The sequence below is a fragment of the Excalfactoria chinensis genome, chromosome 6, assembly GCF_039878825.1.
Source record: "Excalfactoria chinensis isolate bCotChi1 chromosome 6, bCotChi1.hap2, whole genome shotgun sequence".
Classification (NCBI taxonomy): domain Eukaryota; kingdom Metazoa; phylum Chordata; class Aves; order Galliformes; family Phasianidae; genus Excalfactoria; species Excalfactoria chinensis.
In genome coordinates this window covers 4033543-4055035 of record NC_092830.1, presented here as the reverse complement: position 1 = coordinate 4055035, position 21493 = coordinate 4033543, and the positions used below count along the sequence as shown (strand labels likewise).

Genomic DNA, 21493 nt, shown 5'->3' with positions numbered 1-21493 from the left:
AAAAGAAAAAAAACACACAACTGTTGATTAACTTTGCCTTAAAACTGTGATCAATCACTTATTCCTACCACCTCGTGTCTTAAGATTCTCCATACTATCATACCAGACTTTTACGGCTTATCTGGCTTGTGTTCCAATGGCTAGAAAATAAACGATTATCTGACAACAGTAGTATTGCATTGGTATGTAGCTCTTTCATTTGGAGTTGTTCAGACATCTGTATATCTACTTAAGTTTCACAACTTCCTTCAGAACCAAGTCATCCTTCCTACAGAAGCATTAAGGAAAAAAACACCTTCAAGCTTTTAAAGCATTTAAGCCTTTGTTTACTGAACTCCAAACAACATCTAACCAACAAGATCGCTTAAATCTCAGAGAGTAAACCCACAGAGACAACAAATTAATATGATATTAAAAGAAGATCGACTTCCAGCAGTAACTAAACCAGACTGGAATACTTCAAGCCTACACATTAACAAAAAAAATACAAAACCCACATATATTTATGTACTTGTTACTATTAAATCTCCACAGTCACAGAATCACCCTCAAAAATGCCACTGCCTGTGGTTCAGATGCAGCCAGAGCCACTCAGAGGGAACAGATTAATACACTAGAGCTGCTCAGCTGCATAGCAAATGTCTTTTTAGAAGGACGTATAAAGTCAAGAGAAAAAAATTTGGCAGATCATCTACCATGGAAATTGCAAATTTTCTGAGGTAAAGCAACCAATTTTTTTCAACACCATTCATTCAGATGCTTCAACTGTGTTTTGTATCTTTTCAGTGAGAAGCGATCAGCGTGAGCATGCTTTTGGCAGGTTCAAGACCTAGGTCAGTATCAGGCATTTTATAAACTCTAGCACCTTTCACAATGGCATTGAGCATTAGGGAAAAATCATCTTGTGCCATCTCTAGGGTAGGATGGTTCTATAAAAACATGTGTTTTAACACGTCACAGATTTTAGATTTAACAGTTCATTACTAGAAACAGTCGAGAAACCATAGAAAAAGCTTAATCTTTTTCTTCCAGAAAAGGAAAGAAGATGCTGACCCACTCAGATCTCTGTAGTGTGATTTAGACATTCATCTGGAAGAAAGGAAAATCAGGTCATACAAAGCAAGGACTTAAACCTGTGTTTTGCCTATCACTGGTAAATATGCCATTCTCTCCTAACTTGGGACCCCCGTTTCTGAACAAAACCAGAACCATTTCTCCCTGAGCTTGAAAAAGCCTTTCCCTGTAAAAGTACTTTTGAGGCACAGAAGAAGCTTCAGTACCGCAAATACAATCTTCAGATAAAACTCTACTTCATAAAATAAAGAAATAAAAGCAGAAAGAAAAAGCACCGCCAACAACAAAAAAGGTGGATTAAATTTAGACACTGCCTTTCACAAACAACCCACGCAGTGGATATTTTCTCCTGATAAGTGTCAGGTATTAACCTCTGTGTCTTTAGAGATAATTGGCATATGCTCAATGTAAACGTGCAGAGAATATTTTGGACGTGAAGCTGGAAATTATATATTTTAAATTCCACTGCATGGCAAAAGTAAAAAGGGCATATCAGGAAGAAAGGGAAGCCAAGATGAGATGAAGCAGACTGCAGATGAGAAGCAATCTGTGAGCTTGACATTCACCTCAAAGATAGGGATGGAGCAAACAGTGAAAGCCAAACTTTGGTCTCTCAGAGGGGAGAGAAGGCCACTGGCAGGAGCCACATGGGAGGAAACGCAGAACAGGCACAGGGCAAATGATGATTAAGGGCAGAGATTACTGAAGAGCAAAGAGTCAGTAACAAACGTAATTCAGAGGCTGAAGGGAAAAAGCCCCTTAATCAGGGAAGGATATAAAGTAGTTAAGTCATAACAAAAGGTAAGAGGATAGAATGAAGAAACTAGGTAGTTAAAAGCTAAAACATGTAGGACAAGAAAGAGAGAACATGCTTCTAAAGTAACAGGATTCGTTGTCCATCAAATCTTTTTTATTTGATTATGGAAACCCAATTGAGATGCCAAAATCTGAGTCAGAAGAAGAAGGAAAGGGAAACAAGAACTATGGACAACAAGTCCTCTGGTCCAAGCAGCCTACTGAGAGCTGCCTTTTCTAATCTGCTCTTTGCTTCCCTCCTGCACAATACTTATCCTCTTCTTGTCTTCAAGGAATTGTTTTCATGATAGAGATTACCACCAAAGAAAATGACTGCAGGAACACATTCATGGCTGACAACTTCCAGCCCTTAATGGTCAACAGAAAAAAATATATAGCGTAAGAGTAGTCAGACATGGAAGTCAGAGTAAGATGATGGAACCTCAAAGGATTAATTAATAAAACATTCAGCTGTTTTAACAAGATTGAGATTTTTACCTTCTTGATCTTTCTGATCTGTGGAAAAATAGCTCCATCATCTTCTGGTTTTGCACAGTAAAATTGTACCCAGAACAGCTGTTGTCTGTCCTTTGTTGTTGAAAATGATTGCAATGGAAGGCCTCAGAAAATGAGCCTGAAAATGCCTCATGAAGCTCAGAAATATCTTTCTTTGTAACAGAAAGATAACTACCCAAATGGGGTAAGCAAACTCATAATAATGTTGACCCCTAATGTTTTCATCGAGATTACTGTCATCCTGGAAGGAGACATACGTACACTCTACCCCTAAAGCATCAAGTATTCACAGCAATGCAGAGCACTTACTGCATTAATATTGCATGACACACTTACTCCACGTTTTCTTTAATGAGCTGAGATTGTTCAAATAAGCTGTCTGAATGCTGATAGAAGCTTCAAGTGAAGTGCAAAGACTAACATAACAACAATAATTGCCTTAATGAACTCCTTCACAGCAGAGTACAGATGTAATGCAAATAGTGAAGTTCAGTTAGGAGCATGGAAACTCTTACAGAATATGTTTTGCCTTGGGAGGTTTATCAGGAAACTCAACCCAAATGCTTCGAGATCTTAAGTTCTCACAAATGAGCCCCTTAATGCTTTTAATCTCGAGATGATAAGCACGTGTTGGACCATTCAGCCTGTAAAAATCAGGGCAGACCTCATCTTTCTGATACTTACTACTTACAGCTATACAATACAGCTGAACCGGTAACCAGGTCAGTGTATCAACCATCTCGCAACTTTGCGACTTAGCTGCACACTCACTGTTGCTTTCTTTTCTAGAATCCATTTAACCCAGAACCACTAACAGGGAAAGCCAAAACACTCCATTCAATGTTAGATTTTATACAAATGAGAGTATTCAAAGGCATGTGAGTAGTTGCCAATGAGATAGATACACCTCTGTCCTCCATGTGCTCTTACTGTCTTCTGTAAGGGGACATCTGCATGTAATCTATACCATCTCAATCAAACCTGAAGAATTTAACAGCAGAAGTGTGACTAAATAAATTAAGTGAAATGGCAAAAGGCTACTTGGACAACCAGGTAGCTAATTTATAAAAAGGAAACCTGAGGAAATGGATGTTTTTTGTTTAAATCACTGACAGGTTTTAAGCAATAATTCGGTACACTACCGCACAACGAGCCATCTTTGTTCATACTTCTCTCTCTGAGCATAAAGAGCTATGGCTGTTGCGCTGCTGAATTTTTGCCTTAAAAGGCCTGTAAATGTCATCTGACAATCTGAACTATTGACAGCCCTACCCATACAGGCAAAAATCAGAGATGTCTGTTTGAGATGGTCAGAGATCGACACTGAAAGGAAGGTCTTGTTGGTATGAAGAGCATGCATGACAGAAAAACTAGCTACTCAGAGCAATGGGCTAAATAAGATGGCTCCAGAACATCGCAGAACACGTACTTCACACTATACATATATATATACTTACAATTCTTCAGGCATGGGACAGCCAGGAGCTGATTTAGGCAAGCATAACATGTTTCTAAGAACAGCGGGCAGGAGAAGTTGAGGAGTCTCGTCACTTCAGAAGGTGCTTGTTTAGTGAATGTGCCGCGCCGCCTCTCCTTCACGCACCAAGATGAACCCAGTGCTCGTGGAGGAGCAGGCAAAGCCAGTGGGAGAGCACGATTCACAGCTCTGTCCTTTATATAAGACTGTAACCTCTATTCACAGCCATCTGCTGGGACTGTTGTATAACAAGCCATAATCTACCGTTGCTGCCATCACATGGTAAATTTCCTTAAAATACACATGTGAAAAGCACTACAAAAAGACCTAGAAATTCTTTAACTAGATGCAAGTTCCAAATATCACAGATGAATGGTAGCTCGGGAAAGGCAGCCTTTAAGTTCCTCTACTGGGGCGCCTGTAATTTCCTTCTTGATTTCTATAATCTGCACCATACAGGAAAATACACTCATTAAAACTCCTTGTGGACTCTGATTTTCAATGCTCGGTATCTCATTTTTCTTTCTATTCTTTGGTATTTACACAGAGATCAAATAATAGAAGTTTTCAATTTCATTATTATCATTTCACATAGAGGGAGTTTTTTCGAGTAGTAGTAGGAAATTACTACTGGTAAAGTACAAGCAGTAGTAGGGAAATAATTTTGGAGTCTTTTTCCTGCTGTAAATTGTATTTCATCTACCTGATACCACTACAGATTTGTACCGACACACAGTCTTCACAAGTCTATGAACAGAACACCCCTGGTGCAAAAGGCATGCCAAAAAAAGTCATAGTTCAACTATGACTACTTTAAAAGGAAGTTTTTGAAATTAATTTAGAGTAATCAGATGCTAATACTGTGTGCCCCCAGTGGCGCAGTGGTTTAAGCTGCTGCCTGCGGCACTGGAGGGCCCGGGTTCGAATCCCCCCTGTGGCGCAGGGGTAGAAGTGCCACTTCGCTACACAGAGGGCTCGAAACCCGGGAGTTGGACTCGATGATCTCTAAGGTCCCTTCCAACTCGCACGATACTATGATACTATGATACTATGATACTATGATAATACGTTCTTGCCTTCCAAGAAGAGAGATGAGCAGAGAATGAAGAACTGATGTTCCTTCAAAGCTAATAAAAGGATCCTAGTCAAATTCAGACTTTTATTCTACTTTTCCAAATAAACCTGAGTGATTTCTTATTTTAACATCACTAAACAAAGCTACAAGTTTAGCAACAGCTGACAACTCTTCTAAAACTAAATTAAGAAACTGAAAGCATATGTAACTCCCTTGAATCATTTCAGATGAGACAACCAGGGGAAGAGCATCAAAAGCAGATTTCTAAAACCCATTCTGTGGTAGCTATAGTAAAATCACTAAAAAACATTCCTGCTGCACATCCTGCACACCGCTGTTTATGCATCTGTAGAAACAAATATTAATTCCAGCTGTTTCTTATGCATTTTAATTTGAGTTTTGAAATAGTATAAAAATGATATTCTCATAATCGAACATGATTTTGAACAGGCATTCTGTGCTCGCAGCAAACTTGTGATTGCACTTAATCTCTTTTGGGCTTTAACCTTTTGATGTACTATGACAAAGATCGTCTTTGTGCTTCCATCAAACAACAGCAAATTATTTTACTAACACTGAGTCAATCTTGCACCTGTATTCTGAGCATTTCAGTCTTCTGGTTTCATGTTCCCTGGGCCCAGCATTACAGTATGATGCATCTTTACTTGTCTACAGAGAAATTCATTAAAACTTCTCGAGTGAGTCAAGTCTCTCTTTCCCTTCATTGTTATTTCTATAACAGTAATTCCTTCCTTTCAGTTTTTAATGCATCAATACTAATCAAACCTAATTTGCAATGTAAATTGGTGGAGTTCTGTTTCTATTTAATTTAAAAAAGAAACCATTGTTAAACGTAATGTCTTATTCACTCGATGGGCAATAAAAGATTTTAATCAAACCTTTCACTGCCAGAGTTCATCCAATCACTGCTGCCTCTTATAATCTGATTTTACAAGGCAATAAAATATCACCTTTTGATTATTTGTCTTGGCAAAAGCTTAATATTCTTAAGTAACATATCAATTTTTATAGTGAACATGCAGTTGATGTCACTTTTCACTTCGATTGGTCTGAGTGCATAAAACTACTGCTATTATAAAGGAAAGTTGGCCTGCAGCTGCTTGTTCTATATGATTTTCATTTTTAATCACGAAGTACTTTCAATAAACAGATGACAATTCTTCTATAATAAGTATTGTAGAAGGCCCTAAAAAATCTCCACTTTCATTTTTTAAGTTACTATTTTGAGACAAAGCTAAGGCAGAACTCAGGTATAGATGCATATTTCATTTCAAAAAAAAATCCTCTAAGGTTAAACTTGCTGAATGATAAGCATGTTTTAGAAGGACTTGCTCTCCACAGTATTTAGATAACCACCTCTGGCAAGGCAGTCCTCATATCTTCCTTAAATTGCCTTCCACTCCTTACTGCTCCTACCTACCTTCAATTTGTTTCAAAGACCACAATCTTATTTCCTCTTACATATTCCAGACATCAAAAATGGAAGAAAAACATTTGAGAAGAATGTTGACAAAATCAGGAAGGTTAAGTCAAGTTGACAAATTATTCAGGTTCTAAAAAAATCCATCTTTCAGTAACAGACTCGAAAATTTCATTTACTTTATCCAAGCAACTTAAAAGATAAAGAAATTCTATAATACTTTGCAAATGTCCTCTATTTAGTAACAGTCCCTTTGAAGACTGCTTTCACGGTGTCCAGTGCAGTAGTTTAACAGAAACTACAAAGCTAGCTCTGCTCAAAGCAGGAGGCTGAGCCTCCCGAGTTCTGCTAAGAACTCCAGACTTCTCTTTCAAACTAAATTATCCTATGATCTTAGAAATACAAAACTGGAAGGGAAAAAGGCACCTAAACTCAGACTGAAATGCACAGCTTCAAGACTAATGTAAACACTACTGCTTCTGGGAAAGAGCCTCTTCCTAAAGCTGTGTTACTCTCACAGATAGCCTCTCAAATGGGATGATCCAGGGCAGTGGGCATACTGCTGAAGCCCTAGGCATGTGTAAGCTCTAAAAGTTCTCATTTAGACATGTTCAAAACCAGGCCAGGCAGAAAAACTGCATTTGTATCAATAAAAAAACAGAGAAGTCACTAGGATTTGGGAGGAGCAAAGTGAGGAGTGTTCAGTGTCTTGAAGCCATGAAGACATTCCTAGGGAAACAGGCTTTCATTTTTAACTATCTAGAGATTATATTTATTTATTTTAATTATTTATAGCCACGGTGTTTTACAGGAGAGGGTTTTTGATCCTTTGCCACAAAGGGAAGTAATCTAAAAACAAATATCTGCAGACTCCAGACAGCTTACAAGTTTGTCTTTGATGAGATTAAAAAAAAACACCATTATTTGTGCCATTCCAGCACTGGTTAGATTATAATATGACCACAGGCTAAAGCTAAAGCCTACGGGAACAGGACTTCTGACATTTGGAAATCCAGACTGACATAACCAAAGCATAACACAACCCTGCTAGTGGAAACTGAGGGAAAAAAAATTATCAGTATAGAAAGAGGGTGCACGTTTTAATGAAAAACGTAATGGGACAAATTCTGGCCGTGAACAAATTTTGTCTGGAATCTGAAATCCTCAAGGAAGGGATTGTACAAAAAGTGGTTAAAAAATGCCATCTTATCAAACTGCAGAAGGAATTACACGGCGAGGTTGTCTGCAGTAGCAGAAGTACGGCTTAGTAACCTTTAAGTCCTACTTCTCTGTTTCTAGAAAACAATGCATTTGTTTTGAAAAAAAACACTGAATGGGATACCTCTTCAATTATGTTTCTAAGGTCAAATGGGAAATCCGAAATGTTATTGTGTCTCCTACAAAATTAATCCTGCACTTTATAAAACCAAAATACACTTTCCTTTGCATGGCAAAGTAGCATTCAAAACTGTTAGGGGTAAAATCTTTGAGGATTGAATTCAACAGAATTTGGTGAAAAAAAAAACATCCATTGCCAAATAACGCCTATGTGACAAACTGCTTTCTTGACTGCTTTCTGCTACGCTTTGGAACAGATGCACAGAGAAGCTAAAGCGGTAGAGGTTACGATGTAACCTCCATGTAAAGCCTCCATGTAAAAATTGATGAAGTGGATTATCTGCAGCCTATGTATAACTTACCTTTCAAGACAGGCAGGTCTACTCCAGAACACTATAAAGGATAGTGCTTGAGTACACTTATACAATTTAGGCTGCACAGAAGTTTCCAGTCCTACAGATACACACAGGATTACACATGCCTGAAAAACGGCTTGTACAACAAGTTAAATAAAAGCTTTATTTATGATGTTGAACATCTAAGCACTTTACTATTGCCATGAAACATAGGTGTACAAAAGTTAGCTCAAATGGAGAAAGCTGAAGCGGTGTTTCAAATATACTCTCACCCTTTCATTTCAGCATATGAGCACTATCTCATGTTAGCCCTTCCTCCATTCATAAGCGAGGGGAAGAGTGAACAATACTTGATAGACCTGTACTGCCCTGTGTTACAAAGACTGATCATTTCCTTCCTCTTGACAGTGACTCTGAGCATGAGTTGCACTGTCATTCAATAGGCAGCCTTTTCACCTTTTTGGTGACATTATCCTTTTGAATAGGCTCCTTGCCTCTCACATGCTTTAAGAAGGTTTCTCACATGTTCCAAGATTAACCAACTTGAGTTATTTTGTTCTTATATGTAAATTCAATTATATTTTGCTCTTTCACTTACATTAAAAAAAAAAAAAAAAAAAAAAAAAAAAAAAAAAAGTTAATAGCAAAGAAATAAAATGAAGTGTAAGAGCAAACTTGTAGCATCTGTGGTGGCTTCCATGACTGAAGGCCCACTGCATTTTGGCACTGCAGCCTATGCAACCTTACATCTTATTTCTTATCAATTTGATTCCAACTGTGACCTGAAAATAGGTTGCAGGTGGCAGATACGACTGCAAGAAGGTTCATACTCCTCTCTGAGTGACTGAAGTTGCTTCGTGAACTCTGAAACACCATCAGTGGTTTCAAGAGGTTTCCCAACAACAGCATCTTAAATACAGCAGCTGTTCACATTAACTAGGCAAAATGCACATGGTATAGCATGCAACGATCCATATAAACTATTATATAAATTGAACCTTATCTGTGACGTACAGTGAACATCTGCCTAAGATAGCCATAAAGTCAGGTAAGAAGCTGGGTTTGTCCTGGTATTGAAAGGAAAGCACTGCAGAACCACATTACATTATTAACCACTGTGCAACTTCAGACAGAAGCCACACAGAACAAGACAGGTTTGTCTTAGAAGGCTATTATAAAAAGACACTATTGAGCATATAAATATATATAATAATGATAAATTTGAAATGAACGTTCTTCTCTGAGTGTGGCTCAGATTTGCCTCCCATTTAGTGAGAAATGAGTGCTCCAAACACTTAACTCACACTATTCAAAGGCAAGGAAAAATTAAAAACATGTCGCTTCAATGTTTCATCTGTACAATCCTAATTAATATCAGATCTACCACAGGAGTTGAGAACATATTTACTACAAAAAAACTCTAGGTAGTTGCCATAAAACCCATGAGCTAGACTTGCCTATAAAACTAGACTGACAGCTGTGTACTGTCCCAACATCAGAGCGCTCATTTACGTGTTCAACCTTTTGGAACTGAGCCTTGTGTTTGAAGCCCCATCTAAATAGGCCTTTTAGCATCCTTCAGCAGAAATCCTTGTAATCTCAATGAAAATCCAACTGCACAACTAAATTTTTGCAAATCAACACCAGAGCCTTTGGAGATGATCACGCTGCACTTGACTGTCAAAACAGCATCAAATACATTTTACAACCTTCAGATTACACCAACTGTAAATATTACTAATACCAAATACTAATTTTCAGCGTGGTATTCATTTCTTCTCACTAGAAGAGAGATAAATACTTCACTGATTTAAGTCTTGAACAAAACACTGATGTTATCACTGTCTGGCTGCAATGAAAATTTAATATCATCTGCCTTTCAGAAGAGTCATGCATGGAACAAGTACAGATGTGCATACACACCAGCACTATACTTGAACAGAGAAATGAGGCTGAGCAGCAATTTCTCCTCTCTGGGATGCAGATGAGGATTAAAAACTAGTTATATTTCAAAACTGACCTGGAAAATACATAGTTCACAGTTACCTTCTTCATTTATTTTGGCAAAAGGGCACTTACTGGCCCATTGGAACACCCAGACCTATGGCAACATGAAGTTAAGGTCTCCTGTTCTTACAGAACCTTAATAATATAATTCTAAATATGAGCTTTAATAAAATAAAATAAATTAAAAAAAAAAAAGGGCATTTCATCAGAATTTTAGCTTCATAGTGGGCAGAAACAGGTAGCTGAAGAATTGTACAATTTAATGGAAATAGTCATAAATCAACTGGAGTATGTACCATGTTAAGACAAACAAATTGGTGCAGCTAGAACGACGCTCCAAATAAACAACAAAAACACTACTAGCAGCATGCAAACCCCACAGGGCTTTTGGCCTTGTTAGATGCATCTTAATACAGGGGTCTTTTTCTGGGCTTTATGTTTCATGTATATAAATTTTAGTCAAATACTATAACCTCTGCCAATGAGAGGATACCACCAGAGTCCATTGTTAACAACAATCTGGTAGATACCACTACATCCTTTAACTAGTTCAGTTGACTTTCCCCAGCTTTTGGACTGCAAAATACCATTTTCCTGGAGTATATACAACGGCTATGTTTACTCATTCACACAAGACTTGGCAGAGATAAAGATCTGTCTATTCATTATAGACTCTTCACAATTAAAGGTCAAGCAATAGGAAAAGCTAAAGCAGATACAAAGCAAACCATAATGGGAGCTATACAACACACAGTAAGTACAAAGCAACAGGTATCTTTGGCAGCAGGCTTTCACACTGAAAAGGACAAAAAAAATAAAGAGAAAACACAAAAAAGACTTAGAAGAACAAGCAGTGTTCTTCAAAAAGCACAAACAAAACAATCCAAATGACATTTCAAAGTGTACCCCAAAAGCAGAAGACTTAAATACATTACAGTTTCTAGATATAAGAATAAAAAAGACACGTTGGATATGACCCTTTGCGACGTGTCATTTGGCTTAAAAGCTTAATATGAACGGCCTTAATTAGAAAATGGATTTTCTTCCAAAAATTTCATCTTGGCTAATATTTTTTTTCAAGTATTTTTAATCATCAATAGAATTTACAAAGTGGCACAGAGGAGCAGAACATACACACTGGTATTCTAGCACATACTGACAGGTGAGATAGAAAGTTCTGTTCCACATTAAGCAGCACATTTTACTCTGTAAACATAGAGCAAGGTCACTCATATAATTAAAAATATGGTTTTGCGTAAACTGAAAGAATTGTAATAAACAATAGAGAAGATAATGCGTATTTCCATAGGCATTATAAAATCTCTGCAGTTGCAGACAACAAGCACTTCTTATATTTGAAGGGACCACTTGGCAACCTAAACTCATCTACTTTTTAGATCACATAGTTTTACTTCTTCTCAAGGCAAAAGTGGAGAACCATGAATATTCTGGCTTCCAACAGGGATAGCAGCAAGCCAAATCATAAAGAATCAAGTTTCCTAGTAGCTGCTCTGCTGCAGTGCAACATGCTTTATTAGCACAGAGAATGGAGGATGCAAACTTCTGTTTTCATCAGCAAATGAAGTACAATTCCCTACACACAACCAACTGTAGCAGTCCATAGTACATGCTTTTGAGAATAGGCAAAGGGTCATCTCACATGGCAAGAACAGCCCCCAGAGCAGAATAAAAATGTAAGAAAAACATTTGACGTACTTGGATCTGACAAGATTGAGTCGGTTTTCGGCAAAAATTGGTCACAGCGGACTCCTTGGTAGCCCTCTTTGCACCTGAGAAAAAGGGGATAAATGACAAACATACGCATGCGATAGTAAAAGGTTAATTTCAAAGCAGAAAATCAACTGATTTTTTTCCCTGTCAATGCTGTGAGGGACGTACAGATTTACAACTATCTGAATTCTTACAGGAGCAAGTTTCTTACAGAAACAGACAGGGACCACACAAAATAATCATCACTTTTAAGGATTTCCCCTCAATTATTTCTGGTTATCAAAAGAAATGTCACTTAAGTACATCTCTTCTTTTAAATATTAAATTAAACATCAACTTAACAACTAAAGCATCACCCACGCTCCAACAGACATTTGTAGATAAAATAAACTCATTAGAAAAAGCAAAGCTTTATGAAGTTTCCGTACTGCACAAAACCATGAGATCTGCAAGTCGTTCATCATTGGATGTTCAAGTAAGCAGGGAACACTTATCCAGCAATTCATTTTAAGGCAAACTCTGACTGTATTTAGAAGATAACATGCTTAGTCTTGATAGACAATATCAGGCATTGCTCCTAAGTGAACTTTCTTAGATATCCAAGGAATTAGATATCAAATCGTATTAAGCAGAATATCCCACTGTCTTAATAAACATGTATTTACTTTGACCAAAATTCTAATACCATTATTTATCTCAAATTCTTACTTAAAAAAAACCAACAACTCCATTTAATGCATTTGGGCTGTTCTTTGAACAATTCTTTTTGTCTCAACTAAGCATACTGCAATCAGGCCTTTAATTATTTATTCACTAAGCAGCTGCACAAAGAAAAGTGATGGACAGTTTAATTATAAACGATAGCAACAGGGATTCCGTATCTCACCAAGTTCTTGAGCATCATCCAAACAATATGCTCAAATCAGAACCAGTGTCTTCATTAGGACTGACAACCGTAACTTGAATTCTGTGATAATGTTGGGAACCAAAGCTATCTGTTCCTTCACCCTGTTTTAACTTGGACTTACTCTGAAAGTCGCCTTTTAACACACTCTTCAGTAAATTAATTGAGATGTGAGAAGTGCATCTTACCATAATTGATGCAGGGATTAGAAAGCATATTTGTGAATAAATATATAAAGCATAAGAATTCCCATCAGACCCAAAAACCTAAAGTAAGAGGAAGATTTAAAACTATTGACATTATTTCATATCTTGGTTTTTGCCTTTTTCCCTGAAAAAGGGAAAGGCGTTTCTGCTTTATTCCCAGTGGTACTTTGGAGATCTGTTTCTCATTGGTAATCATCTATCTGTAAAACAGACTGGAAAAAAATGAATTCAGATTCTAAGGCAGTCACAATTTACCAGCCAAGGAATAAAATATGTCCTGAAAATACTTAGCATTTGTCTTTTTATTTTAAATTCTATTTTTCTTATGCAATATATTCAACTAAAAGATGTCCATTAGGCAGAAAAAAAATGAAGTGGTCACCATAAACTCAGACACTGTTGCATGCACTTTTGTGCATCCAATACCTGGCATTGCCTCACATCAAACAGAAACTCTTCTTCATGTTCTGGAGGAGATTAGGTAGAGCTCATTTCTAAGCTTAAGAACAGCATTAAAGGGTGGCAGTACTCTTCGTGCTAGCATTTTCTGTTAACATTTTAACAGACATCTACGCCAGTCCCACTTACTACACTATTCAGACTTGCAGCAAAATGGCTGGTTTGCCAAGTCACTACAGAGCATTCGTCACCTAGCCCAGTGCAGCAGTCACAGAGCAGTAACACCTGCAGGAGCTGAGCTTAACACATATTAAGTGTGATGCACACTACCAGGCAGGGCAATGCAGAACCATGCTTATCAGTACCCTCATACCAGCAGCATTAGCCCCTTCCTTACTCTCCCAGTCACCAGGGCAGCAGAGACAGGAGTCTACTGCCTTCCTTCCATACTGTTCCACGCCTTTTGTAACAAAACAAAATTGGCTACCTTGTTTCACAGCTGAGAAACAGTCTGTACCATTTCCTCGAGCTACCTGAGAGCCCAGGTTAATAAAATGTTCACGACAGAATTGGAGAAGAGTTTGCTGCCAGTGCATGCAACAAACTGAGGGTCAGGACTCCAATCCTACCAACTGTCAGGGGCCAAACATCAGTCTTATACTTCAGAAAAATATTTGTTCTATCTAGCAAATGGGGCTTTGAATATTCTCATTTCTACTGAATGCTGTTCATAAGAGTTACAGTTTACTGGCTGCAAATACCACAGATGCATATAAAATTGATGGCCTTGAAAATGGCATGGTTTAAAACCCCTGTAACTGGTAAAATATTGCCCAAGTACAGGATTAAGTTAAATGTACTTCTATGGCTTTCATTTCCTGATTTCATAAGAACAGTGGGTTGGTACAGAATGTATCACAGCCTCCCCATTGTACACCTCCTGCCTTGTAAAACTCAGCATCTCTGGAACCCAACTGCGCACTGCTGCTACTGTGCTATGCAATCTGGAAATAATAACGGCGTTTTGTTTCTTCTCTTAAAAATGAATTGGCTATCTCATCAAACTATTAGTTCTATTCTGACTATATCCTACATACACTGTTGCTACCTCGGTGTGAAACTGAAGCATATGGTAATCAACTGATAGACTGACATGGACGAGATTTAAGTAGCATTTTCACTTACCTGTACACTTAGATGAACATGCCAAAACAAGCATTTATTTTTGTTATTTTCAAAACCAAATACAGACGTGGCTGATAAAGAATAAATAAGATACTTTAACATAAAAATGTAATGCTACACTAAGATAACTGCTACTATGGCCATACATAACTCATGTTTTAATCAGTGTTTCTGTAAAGATAAAAACTAAGTTCCCTAGCTTCATTATCAAATGATTTTTGAAATCCCCAAGACAACAAGTAATAACAATAACTGCTTAGTCAACATCACATCAGATTTCAGATCTCTGTAATGCAGCCTTGTGAAACTGAAGCCTTTTAATATACACATTTGACAATTTTTATGTTGAAATACAATAAAAGCTGACATTGTGGCACCCTATAATCTCTTCCGAAGTATCACTGGGAAATGCGATGGCACCAGATAAGCCAACATGCTGTTAACTGGCACCACACCTCTGAAGGAAGAAAAAACAAGAATAAAACAAAGGAAGCCCTTTTTCCAACTACGCTATTTTGTCACATTCACAAGTACAGAAAAGTCCAGCTGATGCTAAATATTGCCACACACGGTGCAAACCACTGTATTTATATTTGTGGCTGTATTAAAAAGAAAAAAAGCTGTAAGCAATCAAGAAAACCTTGATAAACACTTCACTACAGCTGACTGTACAAATGATCACTTAATTATATGGCAAGTAAGGGTTTATTAGCAATGCCTGCAGAGAATAAAGAAAGCGACAACAGGACAGAGATATTGCTCATAGTGAAGTGAAAGGTCCAACCTGTATGCGAGATTGCAACTTTCATCCAAGAGCTGGAACTGCAGCGTGAGCTCCAATTCAATAACAGAACACATATCTCCTAAGGCTCTACGTTCAATGAACAGACTTGGGCATACACTCAAGTGCAGACCACTGTGTAAGTCTCCATAAATAGAATTCAAGTTTCATTGCAAATCTGAGAAAGGAACTCTCTAGTTTTCACCAAAATAATCATATTTCTCTAAGCTTGCAACCAAAATGATCAACAAGAGTTTATAAATGTTAGGATTTAAATGCTTCTAAATGAAGTGGTATGAAAAAAATCCTAGGTAAAGTCAATATGAAGCTGCTAAAGATCTTGAAAGACAGTGCATGTCTAAGTGATAACTGCTAAATTCAGACAAGATTACTTAATAACATGCTCTATGCATCTTTCACTTGGTAATGTAATTTCACAAAGATGGTGTTGTTGTTTTGTAAGGTTACCAAGACAAGCTTCACTGTGCATTGCACTTACGTAGTCACCCACAACCTCCTTTCTGTGGAAAGCTACATACACGCATTTCTCACTCCTGACATTAAGGTCATCTGGTGCTTGCTCTACTTAAGCACATTTTCACATAGAAATCAAAAAGTAAGGAAATGATTTTCTCATCATACCAAATAAAAGCTACTGTACCAAAACGTAAATGGCTGGAAACAGCACATAATTGCATCATTGATTTATTATCTGAGTGAGGGCTAAGGAACCACATTAAAGAAATGTTCCAGCGGTCAACAAATTTTGATCACGTACTTATTTACACACATAATACAATACACCCTAACCCAGATTAGAGTGTCAATTATATAACAAATACATACTGCAAGCCGTGACATTCCATGGGCCATTGGGTTGTATCAGAGTCTAGCGTGGAATATGCTACTAACAACTGAAAATAATTTCCCTGCTATATGAATAAGTTCAAGGTAGGCTTCTTTGGTTCCACCAGGAATGACTTTCACTGTAAACAACAGAAATTTGTATGAGGATTGATCCGAAAGTAATGCTTCCTATTTGATTACTACTGTGGTCCACAATGTTAGAGGCGAGTGCTAAAAAGGGAAAGGAGGCCTTCCCTAGCCTAAATATCTGTTCAGCTGCTCCTCCCCAAGCCACACAACTGTATGCTACCCTTTGATACAGACCAAACAGCTCTCCTACCCCAAGCAAATAAACGCTGCTGCCCGACCTGGCACTGGTCACATAACCACTGAGGGTACGTTCAGACCCATCTCCCCCACCTCCCTACCAAGACAACCAACATAATCTCAAACACTGCAAGCCCCAACCTCACGCTTCATTTTCATTTCAGGTTGCTGCCTGCAACCAGCTGCCAATCACACCCAATACTGTCCATAACAACTCTCTGCCATTCCTCAGCCCACCAACAGCATTCCTACTCCAGCCATAAGCAGTCAGCCTCTCCAAAAGAATGCTGAGGAAAACACTATCCAATACTTTGCTAAACGCTGAAGACCCATGTGGGATATCACATCATGGAAGGAGAGAAAGCCAGCCAAGAAGGACTGCTCATTCGACTACGAACATGTATCACTTGGGTCTGGCCACCCTATACATGCTATGTCCTTGTATTATTCCTGAAAGAAAATAATTAGAAATAATCCATTTCACCTAAAAAAAAAAATATGAGGAAAAATGTCAAGAGTGAAAAGAGACACCTCTAATCCTGCATAAACAAACCAACGAGCTGGAAAGTTATTAAGTTCTACCAGGTATTATTTACACCCAACAGAGTTCAAAGTAAAATACAACAGTATAAGGAATATTGTAATTCAAAATCAACTAAGCATTACTGCAGACTTCTCCCAGAAACTGACACAGACAGGGAGCATTGCTGAGAAAGATCACTTTTTTTCTCTTTGCTAATCTGTTTGTGTAGTTTCACAACGGAAAGACTTTTCCAAGATACTATGACCTTTTCAATACTGTTTCATAAAAGGTTCATGTAATAACTTACAAGCAATCTGTTAAAGGAAAAGCCATGGCTTTTCTTAATTGCAAAGTGAAGGTGGGAGCTAGGCTGTGGGAGCTTAGGCTGCCAGCAGTCAGGTCTCAGTAACACATGCAGCAGGAGCCACAGAAGGAAAGAGAGGGAGGAGAAGGGGTGGCAGCACCTAATAGAAAACCAGTTATAACAGCCTACAGTAGCAACAGAAAACATGCCATTTCATTATTTCTTTTGATCTATTTCACACCCCAGCATACGCACCTGAATAAAGCTTAAGGTCTTCCTGCAACAAAATGCTGGATTTTAAAACTACCTTATCAAATGGCACAGTTTTTCCTCACTGGTTTCCATTAGTGAAAAAGAAAACACGGTTTACAGAACATTATGCATTTGAAGTATTCTTTCTGATGACCATAGTATTGAGTATGAGCACTTTTTCCATTCCTGCAATGCACTGAAGATGCACTTTTATACCTGCAGCAGCAACACAAACTCAGTTCCTCACTTCCATCTTCCTAGTGCTCAGCTGCATTCTTGAGCATTTTCTCAATGTAGAACCACCTCCACAAAAGAGATGAAACTTTCTGTATAATAAAGGTTTCCCGTACAGGACCTTGCAGATTATTTTGTGATTAAGTTAAGGCACGTATCTGTTTTTCCTCTTGCCTTCTTATTAAAAGAAAGTTGACTTTAGTGAAAACAGATTATACAAGTCTCAAAGAACAGACATTAAGAACTTTGGAAAAAATCAATTTACTTGAAAAACTTTGCAATTGTTATAAGCAAGTAGAGAGAATAACCACAAAGGAAGTTGTATTGAATAGATATCCAGAGAAGGGTGAAAAAGTTTGCCTGGATCATATGCCCCAAAACCAAGCTAGTTAAAAAAAACTCTAACTTCAATAGAGAAATTGAATAAGACTTCTTAGAAATTACTGCATTTTTCAGGCTGGAAATTGTCAGTGCAGCCCTGTGAAAAAGGAAGTACTATTATGCACTTGTTGCAAATGGCACAGAGATTTAAAGGTCATACCTACCAAAACCCACGTCATTGCCTAGACTTAGATAACACAACTTTCAACTCATTTGTTGATTTCGGTCTTTCAGGTTCCTTTAGCCTTGGAGAAGCAAAATGGGGATACTTCAGTAAAATTGGAATTCTCTAAATCCTCTGTATTAACTACTGAAATAAATGAGGCTTTTAGCATTTAAAAAGGAGTTATGTGGATTTGATTTAAATGCCTTGCTCAAGGTCACACAGAAAGTAACCAATTACCATTTCTCTCCTTCTCTGGGTGGTTTTCTTTTTATTTCATAAAGAGTCGTTCAGAAAAAGAAATAAAAACTGGCAAATTCTATTAGAAAAGCCATTCAAATTCTCCAGGACTATGGCAGTACTTGAACTAGTGATTCCCTACTTCTCCTCAACAGACCAGGTTTTCAGTTTTGAAGGTGCTCCCTTAGACACACACACAGTATAATTAATATAATTAATCAATGCACATATTCCATGCAGGATTGTTGTAGTGGTTGTAGACTATAGAAATTCAGGTTTGCTGCTAGATCCTGAAATTCACATGTGTTATATAACATGTGTATCAAATTTACTTGCAGCATACCCACACAAATAGATAGTCAGGAAATTAACAGGTTTATGGCTTTTCACATGAATGAGAATTACTTTCACCCACTATAGACAGTGAAACATTTAAGAAATATTTTTTCCCTTTTTTATTTTTCATAGGACACATCTAGATAGAAGTCATATAATACACACAGCACAAATTTGAAGAGCCCACTTTGCAAATGACTGCAGCTTAGTTTCAACGAACAGATTCAAGAATGAGAAATAGTTTTGTAGTTGTTTTTTGCTGTAGCCACATTCTAGACACTGTATAGTCATGCACGTAGAAAGCACGGAGATTTACAGAGGTCTACTCATGCTGTTCCACCACTGCTTAGGTTTGAGCTCAGCTGAACTCATTGATTTCAGGAAATGACTTCCTCTTTTGTTCTCTATACATTATTTCCCATCACAAAACAACAAAAAACTCTTGTTTTCAAGTCCTTTGTTTCCCTTCAGCTAGAGATCAACCAGAACACAGCAACGTGATTTGAAAACAGGCACTGTAAGGATCAACTGGCTTACTCCAAAACCTGCAGAAATCAAATCTTTCTCTTTCCATCCATACAGAGTGCTTGTCTACTGTGTTGAAGAAAAGCTCAAATTTGACAGGACTGCATCAGTCTGCTGGAAAAGATATGGACAGAAATATGCACCACAGACAGACCTAGGCAGAATCAGACATCCAACATATGCAGCGGCCAAGACTGACCGGCATTTACAGGCCAAAAATAATCCACTTGCTAAGGTAATCTAGGAACCGTTCTGAAGCGCTGCCGAATATTTACCTATTGATGAATTTCAAGGATGATGAAAGGTGCAACGGATACAGAACTTCCACATGAAACTGAAACTAATTGATAGAAAATTTTCTAGTCAAAATCAATGTTATAAGATCAGCAAGTGATACGGCTCAACAGAAGTTCACTCATGCTTCTAAAACTACTTAAACAGTGCTTACGCTACTTTCTGACTCAGGGCTAGACATGCAGCACCAACAGGCAACACTAGTTTAAATCATAAATAAACTACTTAAAATATAGCCAGGCATCAACACCAGGAAATTTCAAAAAAGAGAAATTCGAGTCAGCTTAATGTGTTTCATTTTAATCATTAAATTTCTCAATTTTTATCTTCTGTCACCTTCTATCGCTGATCCAAAATGGAAACTTTACAGTCTGTACTGCATAAACCATGCCCTGAGTGCCAATCTTAACTCTGAAGTTAAGGGTCTGCAAATGCTGGTTAACTTCAGTAGATCCGAGCAGAAGTTTAGCAGGAGCTTTCAGAAGCAGCTCCGGGAGCGGGTGCATTTCAAAACTTTAATTTCTAATTCTTCTTTACTTTTTGAAGTTAGACTTTAGTTTTGTTCTGTATCTTTCCTATTTTATTCAGTACACGCAGTTCAAGACATATATTCCTAGTTCACACTGCACCATCCTTTCTCCTTAAACAACTTTGATCCATTAACCACAAAGCATTATGGAACTATCTCGGTATATCACCTAATAAACAAACTGCTTTACCAACTAACTGAGCAATTACTTGGCTGCTATTCTGGCTTTTACCAAACAGAAAAACTGAAAAGACTTGATTAGGTTTTTCTCCTGATACACCTCTGCTGTGTGACAAATGACTTATTATTGATGATAAATGAATATATTCTTTCATTATGCATGGCATTCATCAGTGATGAGAAAGCTTTTGAATAAATGTGAAGTGTTTTCACATTGTATTCAAAAGCCTCATGAAGCTAAGGCATCGATGAAAGCCACATCAATAGTAGCAAAGCAAAAGAAAACAAGACCTTTGCTTTACATTATGGCTGATCAAGATTACCATCTTCATACAAGACCTCCAAAAGTCTTTCTCAAAAATGTTTTTAAGGACTGAACAAAGGTAGAATAATAAAAACAGATGTCCCAAATCAATAAGGAATGGACTAGAAGATGTTAAACTTAAAGTTGCTATCATGGCATTGTTCAAACAACTAGAACAATAAGTGAATCAATACTTAAGAAAGATGCAAACTCATTAGTAAGTAGAATAACACATCCGTTGGAACTTATCCCCCCCCACTTTTCTGTCCTCAGACACACTACATGCTTAGTAATAAAAGTTTTGTTTTCCAGCTACTTAACAGAAGCAAGAGACGTAGACTTCTGTTTTGAAAACTTCCAAATCATTTTCATTTTGTTTTCTTGACTAATTTCTAATGCAAAAATAGAGTTAAATCTACTCAAGAGAAATGGTATTTCTGAAGTGTTTCAAGCCCAGCATGTACTACAGACCATCTTCTGATGATCAGTCCAGCCTTGCAGAATCGAAAATATATGACAAGATTCCGTAGAAGACTTTAATGCATATGTTAGACAAATTTTAAAATAAGTATGGAAAATCAGATGCTTGTCCAGTTATACGTATGCAATAATGTTACCAACTCCTCCCCTACATAGCTTGAGATCACATCAAGCCAATGCTTATCCAAAGGGACAGACTGCTTCTTCCAGACGCTCAAAGCCTCTCGGTAGCTCAGTAATGTATTCTTTTTGCTTTGTTGACTACTACAATAAAAAGAGCTCATGTAAAG

At 37.6% G+C, this 21493-nt stretch overlaps 1 protein-coding gene across 1 annotated transcript in view; it reads right to left on the bottom strand.

The window, feature by feature from the left end:
* Positions 1-21493, bottom strand: part of NRG3 (neuregulin 3) — a 344050-nt gene that overhangs the window by 91335 nt on the left and 231222 nt on the right. The window contains exon 3 of the mRNA XM_072340660.1: positions 11796-11869. Within this exon, the coding sequence (XP_072196761.1) occupies positions 11796-11869 (74 nt within the window). The remainder of the gene's footprint in view (positions 1-11795; positions 11870-21493) is intronic.